Source organism: Alosa alosa, chromosome 10, assembly GCF_017589495.1.
Source record: "Alosa alosa isolate M-15738 ecotype Scorff River chromosome 10, AALO_Geno_1.1, whole genome shotgun sequence".
In the NCBI taxonomy this organism is placed as follows: domain Eukaryota; kingdom Metazoa; phylum Chordata; class Actinopteri; order Clupeiformes; family Clupeidae; genus Alosa; species Alosa alosa.
In genome coordinates this window covers 20,442,708-20,459,477 of record NC_063198.1, presented here as the reverse complement: position 1 = coordinate 20,459,477, position 16,770 = coordinate 20,442,708, and the positions used below count along the sequence as shown (strand labels likewise).

General features: G+C 43.6%; 1 protein-coding gene across 1 annotated transcript; it reads left to right on the top strand.

The window, feature by feature from the left end:
* The first annotated feature begins 1,547 nt into the window (after positions 1-1,547).
* LOC125302289 lies at positions 1,548-5,010 on the top strand. Its single transcript, XM_048255414.1, has 4 exons — positions 1,548-1,939; positions 2,633-2,809; positions 3,129-3,363; positions 3,463-5,010. The coding sequence occupies exons 2-4, from the start codon at positions 2,714-2,716 to the stop codon at positions 4,158-4,160; spliced, it is 1,029 nt and encodes a 342-aa protein (XP_048111371.1). The 5' UTR covers positions 1,548-1,939; positions 2,633-2,713; the 3' UTR covers positions 4,161-5,010.
* The last annotated feature ends 11,760 nt before the right edge of the window (positions 5,011-16,770 follow it).

The following is a 16,770-nucleotide window of genomic DNA, read 5'->3' as shown; positions in this document are numbered from 1 at the left end:
ACTATGTGATATGTGTATGTCACAGTACATGTTGGCATTCATGGTTCCTTCAATGAACTGTAGCTCCCCAGTGCAGCACTCATGCAGCCCTAGACCATGACACTCCCACCACCATGCTTGACTGTAGGCAAGACACACTTGTCTTTGTACTCCTCACCTGGTTCCCGCCACACACGCTTGAAACCATCTGAACCAAATAAGTTTATCTTGGTCTCATCAGACCACATGGTTCCAGTTATCCATGTCCAACTGTTTGCGGGCTTTCTTGTTCATCATCTTTAGAAGAGGCTTCCTTCTGGGATGACAGCCATGCAGACCAATTTCTTGCAGTGTGCGGTGTATCATCTGAGCACTGACAGGCTGACCCCCCACCCCTTCAACCTCTGCAGCAATGCTGGCAGTACTCATATGTCTATTTTCCAAAGACAACATCTGGATATGACGCTGAGCATGTGCACTCAACTTCTTTGGTCGGCCATGGCGTGTTGGAACTTGTCCGAGACGTAGACTCCAGTTGAAGATGTGCTTCAGTGGCTCCCCCAGTTCAGCAGCACAGGCACATTTACACTCACACCTTAAAAGACAAAGCTTGTAGAACAGTGTAATGGGAATAGAACAGGTGAAGATGATTAATCATATTTATTTCTTAGGACCATGTACAATGGACAATGAGTTAAAGAAGGGCAGTGGTTTGTATATGTATTCATTTGTGTGTGTGTGTGTGTGTGTGTGTGTGTGTGTGAGAGAGAGGATTCCAGAGGTGCCCTTTTCAAATATTAGTTGGTATTGCATTCTCTCTGTGATGTGTGTGCATGAAAGGGTACACTGTGTGTGTGTGTGTGTGTGTGTGTGTGTGTGTGTGTGTGTGTGTGTGTGTGTGTGTGTGTGTGTGTGTGTGTGTGTGTGTTTATGGGATCCTAATTAGGAGAATAGGTGTTCTAGCCTGGTGTGCTTCAAATAACAACCCTCCCTCCCCACTATCTTTCCTCCCAATCTCTCCCCACATCTCTCTCAGCCTGTCTGTCACTCTCTCTCGCTCTCTCTCTCTCCCCCTCTCTCTTTGTCTTGTCTCATTAAGGAATAAAGGGCTCATTAAGGTGTAATAAAGGTGCACGTTCAACACGCTCATATGGACCAGTCAGCTCCAGGCAGGCACATACCAGGAAGCTGCTCAAAAGGTCATGCTCGCTCGTTTCACTGAGATTGATTAAACACCTCTCTGCTGTGGCAGGTTTCTGCAATGTCTGACACACAACTGATGTCATATGTACAGAGTATCCATCACATATACACACAGCCTTTCTCTGGCATGGGTGCACATTCCCCATGCAACAGTACTGACATATTACAAGGCTTTTGTTACAAGATTGAATCCCATGCAGGCTAAATCTGCTCTAGCACAATACTGCTGCCAATGATGGTATGGATAGTTTAATGGTGTCAAACTGGCAAACATAAATTTGCCATTATGTGATCTGTTCATTTTAGTTGATCTATATTTTATGTGTATTTCCATGTGTTGCTATCTCATGTATATGATTGTTTTTTTTCCATGTTCTTTTCGTATTAAGCCAATGATGTTTTGCAATGGCTACTCATGGTGCATCTGACTAGGGTGGAAGTCACAGATCTACTACATCTGTGCCAGGTCCAGATCTGTAAGCTTCGGCTGCTATGTGACTTTAGAACCGCTGCAGAATCGTGTCTTTGTCTGATGCTTTGCATGATGAAAGCATTTTTCGTTGAAACCAGTCAGGTTCTATTCTGGTCAAGGAGGTGTGACCACAACATTCTTAATGAGTCTTCTAGACATAAAATCCAAAAGGTGTCTGAAGACCTCCTGATATAGACACACCACCCATTCCTGAGAGAGAGAGCTTTCCTGCAGCTTGCATCCATTGAACAAAGACTGAATTCTTGGGAAATCATTCCTTAGAAGGTAATTGTTTTTCTCTTGGTTTATTTATCAGGAATTGACTTGATGGGTGTGTTTGTGAGTGTGTGTGTGTGTGTGTGTGTGTGTGTGTGTGTTTTGGCAAAGATTTAGCTGGTACAGTGAGGCCTAAAAGGCACACCAGTGTCCATTTGGAGTTTGTCAGGAGTTTTTGATTTCGTAATGTCTAACTGTATAGATGTCCGATTCAGCCCTCACAGCTGGGCAAATGACATGAACAGGGGAGTTTGTTTGCACGACCTCCACATAAAGGGACACTGTGTCGAAGGTCAACAAGCCTGCCTATTGTTGACACTGATCTATCTGAAGTTAGACAACAAAGGTTCACAATTCTCTAATGCCATCATTCTTCTTTGTATTGACTATCCGTGGCTTTCATACTGAAGCATAGAACATACAGATACCTCTCTCCATAGATACTTCTGTTGTGTGCCTTGAGAGAAGAGATAAACATTAGTCACGGTGAAAAATTAGCATAATGTAGTTACTTCATTACAGTGCAGAAATAGCCAAGGTGGTGTGGAATGCTCTGTGAGTGCTCTGTGCAATGCTCTGTGTTGTCTTAAGTTTAACAGGCCAAGTCATGAGCGTCCGAAAATGTAGTTAAATTCGCACAAAACGTTAGAACATCACCTCAGTTAATCTTGTGTGTCTTTTCTTCGTGAGTCTAATCCACAGAGTTGTGGGAGTTCAGAGGTTGTTTCAGCCCATGTGCAGGCTCTTGCTCTTCCTCCCTGTCTCCGGCCAGTGAAGAAGAAGATGACATGGAGTTGGACTCAGTGCTGGAGGAAGGAGTTCAGCAGGAGGAAGTTGACCTTTCACCCCTACACACCTGAGTTGCTGCTGCACCCACAGGTATGGAGACACATCTCATTTTTAGTAGAGGAGAGTGTTTCCTCTCAAACAGTCTTATGCACAGAATTATTTTTGCAACTTAAATCCTGGGCCTTCATATGGAATGATATGATCTGTATTTTGTATTGTTAGGTATGGTTAGAATAGCATATAATATATTTAGAAGTGTTTTGTTTGTTAGAAGTGTTTTGTTTTGCTGTTAGGTGGTTTGTAATAATAGTCACCCTGTTCATATATTAGCAATGAAAGTCCAATGGAATGGCCTTATAGCTCCAATTCCCCTATGTTTGACCCCTAGCCCTTTGTGTATTGTGTACAGTGGGACATATCGCCATGGCTCTGGCTGCTCTACAGGTTCTTCATGCTGGGCTACACGCTGGGCTGGTGCATGTACTCTGGCCTGCTCTTCTCCACCCCCAAATGGCTCATCTACATCAGCCACCTCACCTACTGCCTCCTGGGGGTCTACTACCTGCTGGCCTCCGCTAACCTCACTGGAGCCGTAGTGCTGGTCAGACGGCACTGCAGGGATCAGTGTAGAACTGTTAGCGAAGGTATGTCCTATGTATAGTATCATTCACTCATTCAATCATTCATTCATTCATTTGCTCATCCATTCTTTCTTTCTTTTTTCGAATTGTTCATACATTTAGTCAATCCAGCTAACTCCATAGGCTCTTTGGGCCCATTCCCTCTCCCCTCCCCCCTCATCAAATCGCTGAGTCTCCAGTGGTTCCTCCTCACATTCGTGAGCACCTACTCACTTACCGTGTCCTTCCTCTATTGGCTGGCCGTCTTCCCCGTGGAGGACCACAAGCTGTCCGCCTTCAACGTCAACATGCATGTGGGCAACTCCCTGCAGTCGTTGCTGGACCTCTTCCTCTCGGCCACGCCCATCCACTTCTTCCACTACGTCTACCTGCTGCTGGTCGGCTGCGCGTACGCCACCTTTGCCGTCCTCTACTGGCTGTCCGGCTTCACCAACCTGGCCGGCGAGCCGTTCATCTACAAGGTGCTGGACTTCGGCGCGTGTCCGCTCACGGCCTCGCTCTCCGTGCTGGGCTTCACGCTGGTCTGCCTGCCCCTCTTCCACTTCCTGCTGTGGAACGTCCACCTGTTGAGGCGCTGGCTGGTGGAGGTGGTGCTGCGCGGCGGTGCCTGGGACCTGCGCCGCGGTGTGTGGTGGTGGAGGGTCAGCGGGAAGAAGGAGCCAGTGCCCATATCTCTCACCGACACTTCCACCTCCACATCCCTCTTCTCCTCCAGCGGCGCGGGGGCAGAGGAAGGGGTCGCCCAGCCCCTGCTGGTGCCCACCGGGTCCAGCCGGGTGGCTGTGTCCGTCTATGTCTGAACATCCCCACTCGACCCATCAAACTGTATACATCTCCATATAGATATGATATAGTTGACTTATTCACACAGACCTAACAGTGAAGTGTTTTAAGCATCATGCATCAGGTCTCCTGATTGGATGAATTGGAGGCTCTGTGTATTTTGAGTCAGTCTACTGTATCTTAGCTAATCACATTCATATGAAAGACCTAAAGTTTTCTCACACACCCACAGACACAGTGGTTCACACGACATATCAGTGTGTTTACTTTCTTTCTTTACTTTCTAAACCTCTAATTTTCCTTCTTTTGTGTCTCCCTGAGTGTGGTCTGTTTATAGAACACAGTGCTCCTCTCAGAAGATGGTTGTGCAACGGTGGATGTTTACCCCATGCAGCACCTATGATTATGATGTGCTAAAAAGCACTGGGACTGTTTGGTCTCTCCAGTATAATTTGTGTGTTCGGGCTGTGGATACCTGAGGTGCCAGTAAACAAAACAATATAGAATTTACCCAAGTGTGTGGGGGCTTTTGTGATTTTGGTCCGTAAACACTTGACCATTTCTATTTTTTTTAGATACTATGGTGGTTTGTGATGTATGCATTTCACTCTGAACAGCGACTCACTGAAGCAACCCAGACATTTGTATTAATGGTGTTTAATATGGATAGCTTGCAAAGAAATGATGTGATTTCTTTAATTGGATTGCAGAGGACTTGTATTGGGGCATGGCCCAAAGTAAAAATACAACTGAGTTTAGGGCTTCCTATTCTCCACTAGAGGACAGTATTTGTATCATGTGTATTAAACCAAAGAATACAAATACACTGAGCAAACACACTTTCACCTCTTGTTACAGCACACCTTTCCAAACCAAAAATAAATGCATAAAAATGCAACTGTCTTTGTGCTCGATGTCTTAATCAAAAGATGGCAAAATATTTTATGCAACAGTCATCAAGGAGAAAAAAGCCTAAATTCAATAATGTCTAAACAGTACATTTTCATGAATAGCTATGAAACACTGGCAACGAGACTAGATGTATGCGGCGAGAGCGTTCCCTTCCCTGGAGTTTGTCATGTGAAGTCAGTGTGACAGGCTGCCTTGTGAACACAGTACCGTGTGCAAATCTGTCTCATGGTTAGCAGCCAGCCAGCGTGCAACAGCATATCAGCTGTAAGCTGAACTCACACTCTGGACAGCCCAACCAGCACTGAGCTCTCACAGGAATGAGCTCACCTGTCAGCTCCCAGCAGTATAGGAAGAACTTCACTCAGCAAAACCATGAATGTTTAGTAGGCCTATATACGTTTTGGAATCTTTTTATGATCCACACTGGTTTCTCATGTATAGTCGCTTCCCTGTCAGTTCCCATTCAGTATTAGGGAGCTTATGGGATAGGACCATGGATGTTTAGCATACATTTCAAATAATTTTGAGTTACACTGGTTTCTCAATCTTGTTCATTACTCAATAAAAACACCAAATGTATTGATTATGTGAAGGCATGTATATGTAAAAACATCATAATGCAAGTGAATCACAATGCAATGAAATTCCTATGCGTCAATAGCACAACCAAGTTTCCTTTGGTTGATGCAGCATTCGGTCTTTATTTCAGTAAAAAGCAGCATGTTTAACATGCTCCAGATTCAGCAGTGAGCAGCCAGAATCTCACATTCTAGCCATGTATGCTGTTTCAAAGTACCTCCTACACTCTAAATGTAAATTAATTAGGCTTCTGTTGCATACGGGTCTGGCAATCGTTGGTAATTATGTTAATCTACCCCTTACCTGGGATGGTTTTCAGTCACTTATCCTCAAGCCCATTCTACAATTAATTGGTGTTATTCACACATCGAAGGCCAGAGACCTTTAGTTTGTTATCTTGTTAAAATGACCATTTAGGAGATTTTGCTGAATATCATTTAATCATGAATCTCATGTTCCCAGTCAGGATATACAGTAGTTTCTTGTAAAAGACAAAATGACAATGGCAAGTGCAATAATGACTATGTATAGATTAAGATTACTGAACACAATGAAAAAAACACCATCCATAAAAAAAATATCTATAGAATAGGCTACTATATTATTCTACCTCAGCCTACCTCACCCATGAGAGAGAAATGAAATTAAACACAAACACTCTGTCGTTCATCCCTCACCTCTCCCTCCCTCCCAACCCCCTCTCTCTGCCCACTTGCTGCATCCATGGCCTGGATCTGGCTTCCTGCTGTGGCTGTGGTGGCAGGAACCTGTGCTGGATTAGTGTTAGGCGGTGGAGGTCCGTGCCATCACTATTATGTCCCCACACTCTCGTGGCTTTACCGAGACATGCCAGCAGCTCAAACACTCCCAGCACATTCTGCTCATTTATTTATTTATTTAAGACAGAGAGAGAGAGAGAGAGAGAGAGAGAGAGAGAGAGAGAGAGAGAGAGAGAGAGAGAGAGAGAGAGAGAGAGAGAGAGAGAGAGAGAGAGAGAGAGAGAGAGAGTGTTATACCTATAATATGCTGTATGTCTATTTTCTTTCTTTTGTTATTCTACTGTGTTATCTGTAACACTGGCTTTGGCAACACTGTCATGCTAATAAAGCTCCTTTGAATTGAATTGAAAAATTGAGAGAGAGAGAGAGAGAGAGAGAGAGAGAGAAAGTAAGGGATTAAAACAGTGCTAGCACAAATCCTTTTTTTTTGCACAGCAGTCATCACATCAGGTTGTAGCGGCCATGTGACAAGCTTGGCACGCCGCCTAAGCTCTCTCCAGTCCCTTTTCTACGTGTCTCTGATAGACAGAGTGACAGCTCAAGCTCCCTGAGATTAACAATCGTCGGCAGGCTTTGATGTCTCTCTCTCTCTCTCTCTCTCTCTCTCTCTCTATCTTCGTGTTGATTAATGATTCTTCACTTAAAGCGGATGATGGCAAATTCCTTCAGAGCCAACAGTCAACAGGGCTTGACATGGCAGGATGATGGGGGGTACGTTGTTGAGTTCGGCATAAATCTCAGTGACCTGTTACATAATAGGCATAGTCCCCTGTGAAAGGGGCTTTATGTTTTTTTGCATGAACACTGGATTCATTACCATTGTGCATTAATTGGAGCAGTAACGAGGCCAACGATGCATTGGAACATGAGAGGCCTTTCATGAGAGGCTTGGTCACTCATGACCACACAGTGGTGGCTGAACAACATGCAAATTTACAGTTATGTAGGCTTACACATGAGCTTTTGAGGCTTGTAGTAGCAGCACCTCTAAAGTTGTATTTACAGTGAAAAAATGTCCTATATCACAGACACACAGAAAAGCTATTGTCGTAAATTCGTAAAGTCACAATGCAAAAACTGTTCTCCTGGCTGTCACTGATAACAATTTGTATTCTGTTGTTTATTCTGTCTTCATGTTCATTCTTCTTCAACTTTCCGTGTAAGCTATACTCTGCACTTGCGGAAGACTCTTTTCTGGTTACCATGGCTTCCTCAAGGTCAGCGGAGGGCAGGGTTCACACGAGTCCCCGTCACTCTCTCCTCTCCAGCACCCACCGCAGTCCAAAGTGCAATTTCCTTTTCCGCTCCTTTTGATGGCTAAAGTGAACTGTGGCGCTGCGTGTCTAATCTGCTGTTTCCGGCATCTTCACGCTCACAGATCTGATTGAGGCCATGGCACTCTGGACCTGCCTTCAGGGCCAGTGGTGGGAACTAGGATAGACCACAAACATGGCAACAGATGAATATTCATGTCTTCCAAGCCAACTGGAGAGTTGAACGTGTCTGTGGATGCATGTGTCTTTGTTTATAAATAGGGACAAAATGACACACACCACACACACACACACACACACACACACATTTTTGGGGAAATTTATTGGATGAGTGCTGGACACAGAATATTTTTTTTAGTCAAAAAATTAGTTTTCTGATATGACAAGTCTGTCCATACGTTACTGGATTTCATGTGAGTCTGGAATCAATCTAGCCCTGATACTACACACATCCAGCAGCACGTCTGGGCCAGATCAGATCCAGACCACTTATACAGTGAGCTGTTATGTGGATGGTGCAGGGATGGTTCTATCAAAAACCTGGTGCCAAAGAAAACCTCTTAATGACTCAGTGGAAGCATTTTAAACAGTGTTGATGTATTTGGAACTGACTTAGGGGTGAAATGCAATTCTCCTGGAGGAATCCCTTTCATTATGTGGCATAAGATCCAATAACCAAAAACGGATGGATTATATTTTAAAGTAATGTGTCATTTTCAAAACAGTACTGTGCAAAACTAAGCCTCCTATTAGGTCTGATCTAATGCAGTCTGAAGCCGTGTGAAACGATATCCAAACCCACATCCTAGCACCACAGCAATGTGCTGCATCTGTTACTAAGTCTGACCACGATGTGCTGAACTATCTGGCCCTGATGGGGATGGAGTAGCTCTGTGTATGTCCACATCCTGACTGTCCCCTGCTGACCTCTGCAGACTTGTCCTTGCCTGACTCCTCTCTTTCATTCTCTCTCTCTCTCCTCCCTTTCTCCTTGTCTCTCTCTTCCCCCACCTCTCTCCCTCTTTCTCTTGTTCCTCTGCCTCTGTCTCTCTCTCTCTCACCCTCCATCTCTCTTTCTTTTTCAAGTGGCTAAAAGACATGGCTGGGTTGGAGCTGGAGTTTTGTGGTGCTGGGCATCCTGCCACAGTCGCTCAGTAGAGTATCTCCTATCTAAGCGTTATACTGTATGCTTCCTAGCTCCATTGCCTGGCAACCATAAAATATAATTTGCTGTAAAATATAATTTGTGATATGCTTCTTTAAGTATTTCAACTGCACTGCTCTTCACATGTTTATATTTATATTGAAATTCTAGTCTAATTGACATTAATGTCACTGTGAATACCTTCGTGGGAGACTGTTTGTTGTTCCTGTTCCAACTGGCCTGTCTGAATTAAGTTTATAAACAACCAAAGCAAATTTATGCAGCGGTCTCACATAGTATATTATTAATGTAAGCCAATAATGTCTTTCCAAGAGCACGTCCATACCAAATGCGTAAATGACACTGAACCCATGATAGATGATGTAAAAACTAAACAGAAATTAATTCATTGTAGATTCATGTTCCTCTTTGGCAAGTGCCCTAGAAAAACAAATTTGATGCTTTTCACCCCAAACAATGACAGCAATAGATTTTTAACAAAGCCTTTAGGAAATACCACTTTGAGTATATGGTGCGATGAAAAGACATAAGAAACTTTACAATATTTTATGAAATATTTTTTTTCTTTTATGAACTCAAGTCACACATTTACAGTCTTTGCACCAGTACTCATATGAACAGAATGGAGATTCCATGAGGCCCTGCAAAACTAATCTTCCACCAAGCCTAACAACACCACTGACTCAGCCTTCAGAAACAAAAGAAGACACATCTAGAGGCTTACAAAGTATTAAAACATTCGAGCCATCCACCCTCTGAGCGTGTTTACTGACGCTGATGGAAATGTTACATATTAGTTGAGGTTGGTATGGAGAAAGAGGCACACCAGTTTTCAGTGTTGGTGAAGGCTACATTCATGAAGGTAAACAGTCCAGTGGATGCCAGGACATGTGTGACAGGGCAGTTTTTATGAGTAGAGAGGGACCACAATGTGACATAAGGAGTAGAATGACCCATATGCATTGCCTTTTTGGTAAAGTTTTTATTTTTCTGTCAGCAATATGGCACAAGGGGAGTAATAAGACCTAATTCTGATTTCTTTCATGAAACATTATACACACCACATAGGCGATAACTGAAATTTGGAAAACACATACAGGCGAAAACTATCTATGTTGTTTTTGTTTTGTTATTTAAGTGAGATTCGTATTAGCTGAAATGGGGAAAATTTTGAGTAAAGAGACAAAGTGAGTGAAAATATTTCTTATTCCTCAGTTCCATTCCTTGTACCTGTACTCTGTCTCCGCCCGTGTTGATGTTCATATGTGGACATGGCATCATTCTGGGCTGGATTGCATGTCTGCATTATGTATTACTAATTTATATGGTTTCAAATAATATGTTTTATTTGATACAGGCAGTGGTAATAGCAAGTGTACACTATACATTTAGTGGTGTTCATTATTACAATGGTCTTATGTTTGTAATAAACAACCCCTAACATGCATTTCAGATGATAAATCCGATGAAAAACGGTATCAGCATAAGTACAATCTGTTCATTGATGAGGACTTGAGGCGGATTCCTGTGAAACATATCACTGGACAACATGGTTGTAGATAATATGTGAATCACAAAATAAGTCGTTAGCAGTTTCTTGGAGGGGCGTGACAGCCAACTCTGTATAGGATTTGGGAACATGTTCATAACCAATGTGTTAGAGTGTGTAATACATAAGCTCCAACTCTAATTGAGATGAAAAGCATGCTGTCGATGTCACAACAGCTAACATGCAAAATTATTCATTCTGCATCATTAGCATGCAGGATTCGTTGAAAAAATCCAGGACCTGCAGAGGTGCAATTAATGAGCAGTTATGTAACATCTCATTTGGAAAACTGTACTTTTGGAGTTATCACGCTTTGCCTCAGGCCAGAGTCGTCTGTCAGGATCACAGGTCAGGATGCAAGAGAAACCAGGACGTCTACCTTCTCAATCCCACAAAGCCTCATTGTTCAGGAAGACATCCCTCTGCTTATTGCACATTTTTTCCCACATGCTTCTACAAGGGTGGCAATGGCTCTGTAAATCCAGTAATACTATAAAACCTTCAACTCTTTTTTGCACTGTGTGGAGTAAGCTACAGGGATGAAGGTAAGAATAGGTTTTGGAGAAAGTAAGATTGAGGTGGGTTGGGGTGGGGAGGGTAGAGCATTTCAGAATCTCAGCATGTTGAAAATCAGTCAGTCATTGGTTCCATTGCTGTAGGGGACTATGCTCAATCTCATGCTTACCCATTCCTTGCTCTGCCCCTGTCAGTTGTTGTTGGCAGCCACAAGACGAAATGAGAAGCTTTGCAAAGACAGAAGAAGAAAGAAAAGAAGAAAAAAAGAAACTCCACTCATCTAAATCCTGCTGCACGCAGAAAAAAATCTCTCTGTAGGAGAGCGAAGAGAACCCTTTCGGAGATGCGTTCATCGAGTTCAGGGAGATCAGAGGTCCTGGAGTAGACCATTGTTTGGGTTTCTCTACAGTTCCCTTCCCCTTTCACCCCATTCGGTACAAATCCCTGGAACTAATGGATAGGCAGCAACCAATGTTCACGATCACACAGTACTTTGACTTCAGTGCAGGTAAATTCACTGGGGGGGAGATGAAAACATGACCACGTTGACCTGGAAGGAAAGTTATAGCTTTTGAAACCTACAGGATTCATTCACTGCTCTTCCAGTTCAGTGACAAACAATGCAAAACAAAAACACAAAGAGTGATAACAACAATGTCTCAGGATGAAAATATTGGTGATGCTTTACTTAGAATACAACGCAAACAAAAACATTTACAACTTCCTGTTCATTCACAACTTCCGGTCCTTTGATTTGATGTAGACTTTGAAGGGGGGGGCACTTCGAAGATTTTCTAAATTTACTTTTTATGTCGTGGTCTTTCATGTCCCTCCTCATATTCTTTTTTGGTTCTTGTTGTCATTTCATTCAAATTTCAGTCCATCCTGCTTTCAACCTCTGGGGCCTCTTTTCCTCCTGGTGTCTGAACTCCAACAGCAACGCACCTGGTTATGTTTTGTTGTCTGTCTCTCTCTCTCTTTTTCCGGAATACCTCTCGCAGTGAAGGAACAATGCAGGGTTCTTTGTTCCCCCGTAAAGTGTTTGTGCACCACCGCGCTTCTCAGAACGTCTGCAAGCAGAAGTACATGAAGGCACTTGAGAGTGAGTTTAAGTGTGAGTACGGGGTGGACAGGGAAAGAGGCAGGGAGAGCAGGAGGCCCTCTGAACTTGTTCTGGGCAGAGAATTCCTGTGATGCTCACGGACTCTGGAGGAGAAAGTCAACAAACACACCATACTCCTAGTGACAGATGTCTAGTGTTGATAAACGGTTCAAAGGCCAATGTTGATTCTGTTGGAACACCACAGCCTTTTCCTCAGCTTTGCTGATTGCTAAAAATGGGTCACCGAACGACTTTTTTTGCTTGTGTGTTTGTTTGTTTGTTTTGATAGATTATTGATTATATTGGCAAACCATTCAATACAAGCAGATGCTGAATTGTAACAACATCTACTGAAAATAGGAAGTTTTCTTTAACTCGGCCAATCAAAGACCATTCAGTGTCCAGTGAGCAGTTTGAAAGGCCGATTCTCTGGAGTATACTATTACTGCTATTGCTGTCAGCGGGACCTAAAGGTTTCACTTTTGCCCCAGTTCACCAGAATGCTGGCAGTAGGCCTGTCCCCAGTTTTTCTCCAGTCTGCTGGTGCTTCCCTTTAAATATCATATTCATTTACAAAAAAACACTGGTGGATCTCAACAAGAACACTCAACCCCATCATTTATTTACATGAGATAACACTACCTCTCCAAGCATGCTACTACGCACCATCGTTCCTTTTAAAAAGGGAACCAAAGGGGTTCTTCTGAGTCTTGCATTTTGACACCTGGCTGGATGGAATGTGTTCAAGCCGGGTAACTCAGAAGAGCAAGAGAGGGCGCCACCGGTAGGAGCCATCGTCTGTCCCTGAGGTGGCCGGTGGGCTCCTTTCCTCAGCTGTGGCTCCACTGCAGCTGTGTTGCGCTCCCTCCATCCCTCCTTCTCCCCCTCCATCCCTCCTTCTCCCCCTCCATCCCTCCTTTCTTCCATCCCTCCCTCGCACGCACTTTTGTTCTCTGTGACTCAGAGGCGCTCTGTGGGTTGAAGCTGGAGAAACTATCACGCAACTTTGTAATTAAAGAATCTGCAACTGCAAGTTGCTTTTCCCAGGCACCCAGACGCTAAATAAAAGCATTGCTTATTGAGAATAATGACGTAGGTAAGCTACTCCGAGACTATTTACCCATCACTGCATTATCTGTGACAGGCCTCCACGGTTTTGGGATGAGATTTGGTGAACAAGAGAGCATAACACATCATTTTAGGATAGCATGCTGAGTGTCAACGCTGTTGGTTTACTTTTGTGATGTTTAATTGAGCTAATTCACCCCATAAAACGCTTACTGAGTTGTTCAACATGACGTAAACACTTACTGGAGAGAGGTTGTTAAATCTGGACCACCCTCAAGCACACGTAGCTGCGATGGCATCATCTCTTCCTTTTCAGAACACTGATATCCACAGGTAACAAACCTGTAGGCCTCGCCCATGTTCAACTGAACACACACATAGATATGACAAATACATTCTGACATCTCAGAATACACTGTCAAATAACTGAGGTTGCTCTGCTGTTCCTCTCAATTGCGATTGAAAAGCTGTGAAACTGTGATTAACATTGGTAGAACATTACTACATCACTAAACTTTGGTAAATGTGACATGTCCTACCACAGAATTGTGTGGTAGGAGCAGGCTTCACTCAGTTTCTTATTTATTTTTGAGAGTGCTTGGCCAAATGTATAAGTAATACCAAAGAAGAAAAGGCCGCACTTTTCATACAACGGCCTTTTCTTCTTTGGTATTACATGTTCTACCAAGCAACAGTGAATCACAGTGAATTGGTCTTATGACCAATAAGTGGCCAATTATGTAATTCTTCGTTTTTGTAAAAAGAAGATTAAATAGTTATCTCCTCACCCATTCAAAGTATTTAACTGGCCTGCAGTAGACCTTTGCACAAAAACACATTTTAAATGTGTATCTATTGTCACGTGCTGTTGCGCCTTATTTGCAACCGGTAATTTGCAGTGTTTTTTACAGTGTGGCCACTGTCCATTCTGCACAACATGTAGTTAGAAAGGAACTCAGGACTTTCCTGCTATTTTCAATGACAACACACTCAGAGCATCGCACAACAATAAACCAGTAAAATGAATGCTATGGTAAGAACGTAAGATGTGACGCACATCAAGATAAACATTTTGGCGACCCACCGTGGGACAACAATTCAGTGTCCACTATCACTTTGAACTATTTATGCCAAACTCACATTTAACGTACACGAGTATACAACACAATAATTACACAAAAATATTCCTGAACCCTAAATATACAGTATATATTTTTAACAATTTGTAAATGTCAACAAGCAAGTAGCAACTCCGACCCCCCACTTTGCAGTGCCTCAAGTCTGATTGAAATTGACTGTAATTCCGTTTGATAGGTCTTCCTCACAACAATTTGGCATAAAAAAATTGTTTTCAATGGACGCAATTATCTGTGAAATAATCTCCCCGCTCCATCCTCTCATTACGCTGACAGCCAGGGCTGAAGATGCAGCAGGTCCCACATGCACTCGTTGTCGTGCCCCTCAACTCTCTTAGGTGAGTGGAGAGAGAGAGAGAGAGAGAGAGAGAGTGCGTGTGGAGAGCCCTACTCTTTAGTGGTACATTGGCCCCCTTTGGAGAACCGGCCCATGCCAGTTCTGAGCAGGCCCGCATGAGTCGTGCAGTCTTCCCCTGAGCGTGAAGTATTCGACCCATTCATGTCACAAACAATTGCCACTTGTGTGCGAGCGCTCCTGATTGTGCTCACTAGTTTTTGATGACAAGCCTCTACGGATGCAAATCATCTGTGCAACCTTTAACCGTCCACTGTCTGTTATGATGGCCATTGGCCACGCACTGACATGCTGCACTTGAGAAAAGAAAACATGCTTGATTTAAAGCGATCGAAAGGATGCACACACACAGGGCTGGTTACGTCAGCAGCAGCACTCTGGCATTGTGGTTGACCACTGAGGCGTTCGCAGGGAATTTTCTATCATAAACAGGAGCTGATTAGTTGAGCCAATATGCAGCCTGCCTTCATTACTGCCTTGGTGGTCTCTAACAGTCCTGTGCTGTACATGATCATGACATTCTTGTTCTGTAGGAAATGTGTAGTTCATTTTTTGAATGTTGTATGTATGTCCTCTGGAGACCTGGAAAAGGCTTAGTGGCAATTGTGTCATTTATACTAAACATCACATTGCTCCTCGCTCTCTTATGTTCTAGTGCTTCAGAGTCATTCTGAGTTGATGCTGGAGAAACATTTATTTACTACTGCACCTCAGATTTTGTAGCCATCCCATTTCATTAATGTCAATATTGTCTCCAACATTTCTTTCTAAAGTTCTGTGCATGTAGAAATCATTATCAGAACAAAGTGATACTCCCTTTATCTGTCTTCCTAACATCTACAATATCCAAAGGTTCAAAGCAGGATGTCCCTAGTCAGATTTAATTCCAAGGAGGCTATTACCCACAAGTCAGTGCGCCACATGCCTTACTGGTGCCTACGCTGTGAGGACGCAGCTGTGAAGACACACTGGTGAACCTCAACAGCTGGAGACATTTGAAGGAGAAATGCCAGTGGCTTCAAACACCAGTCTCCCCCTGGGGAATAACATAACATGACCGCATCCACCTTCAACATGAGACTTTAGACTCCTCTGAAACTACTTCAGCTACATACCATAAATACTGTACTGTAAGGTAATCGGAGAAAGACAGCACTGATGAACACTGGTAAACCTTCAGGAAAAGCGAACAGACTTCAACTGGTTCTAAAGTGCATCCACATCCACCTTGTTGGTGCCCCCCCAATCCCATCCTCCTCCACCTTTCTTATGCAGCCCTTGCCACTTAATCTACTAAACCCCTCTTCTACTGCACTTCTACTATCCCCCCATAAATGCACTGGCTGACACCAGACATAATTTCACTGCATTTCTTACATCCAGTAACTATATGCATGTGACAATAAGCTTCCTTGTATCCTTGTATCCTATAGGTAAGAGCAGCGAGGATGTGAGAATGCCTCTCATTAGAGGTGGATACACCACACTCTTAAGTGCCTATGATGACCTTTCAAGGCAAAGTCGTGCTGGTTCTCCCCCACATGCCTCTCTCCCTAGGCCTCTCATACCCTCTCGTACTCTTGCTTTCTCAAACCAGCTGCTGCCTGGCTTGGGGCTTGGGACAAAAGAAATGTCCATACACCCCCACCCCCTGCTTGGGCTGACCTTCATTCCCCAGGCTCCCGACTTGGCTGGTCCCCTCGCTCCCTACCTGCTTCAAAGGAAATTGTATGGCTTATATAAGGCAAATTACCGCCTCTGTGACTAAAGTGGGTTTTATTATCGCTGTTCATTGTTGAAATTTTTCTGGGAATAAGAAAGCCAGAGAGGAAAAACAAACAATGACCAACTTCATGAAGGGAGTGCAAAAAAGGAGGGGAGAGTGTGAGGAAACATGAAATTAGACTTTCAATATTTGGATTTTCAGTGAGGGGCCTTTAGTGTAAGTATATATACTTTTTTGATCCCGTGAGGGAAATTTGGTCTCTGCATTTATCCCAATCCGTGAATTAGTGAAACACACACTGAGGTGAAGCACACACTAATCCCGACGCAGTGAGCTGCCTACAACAGCGGCGCTCGGGGAGCAGTGAGGTGCCTTGTTCAAGGGCACTTCAGCTGCTTCCTACTGGTCGGGGTTCGAACCAGCAACCCTCAGGTTACAAGTCCGAAGCACTAACCAGTAGGCCACG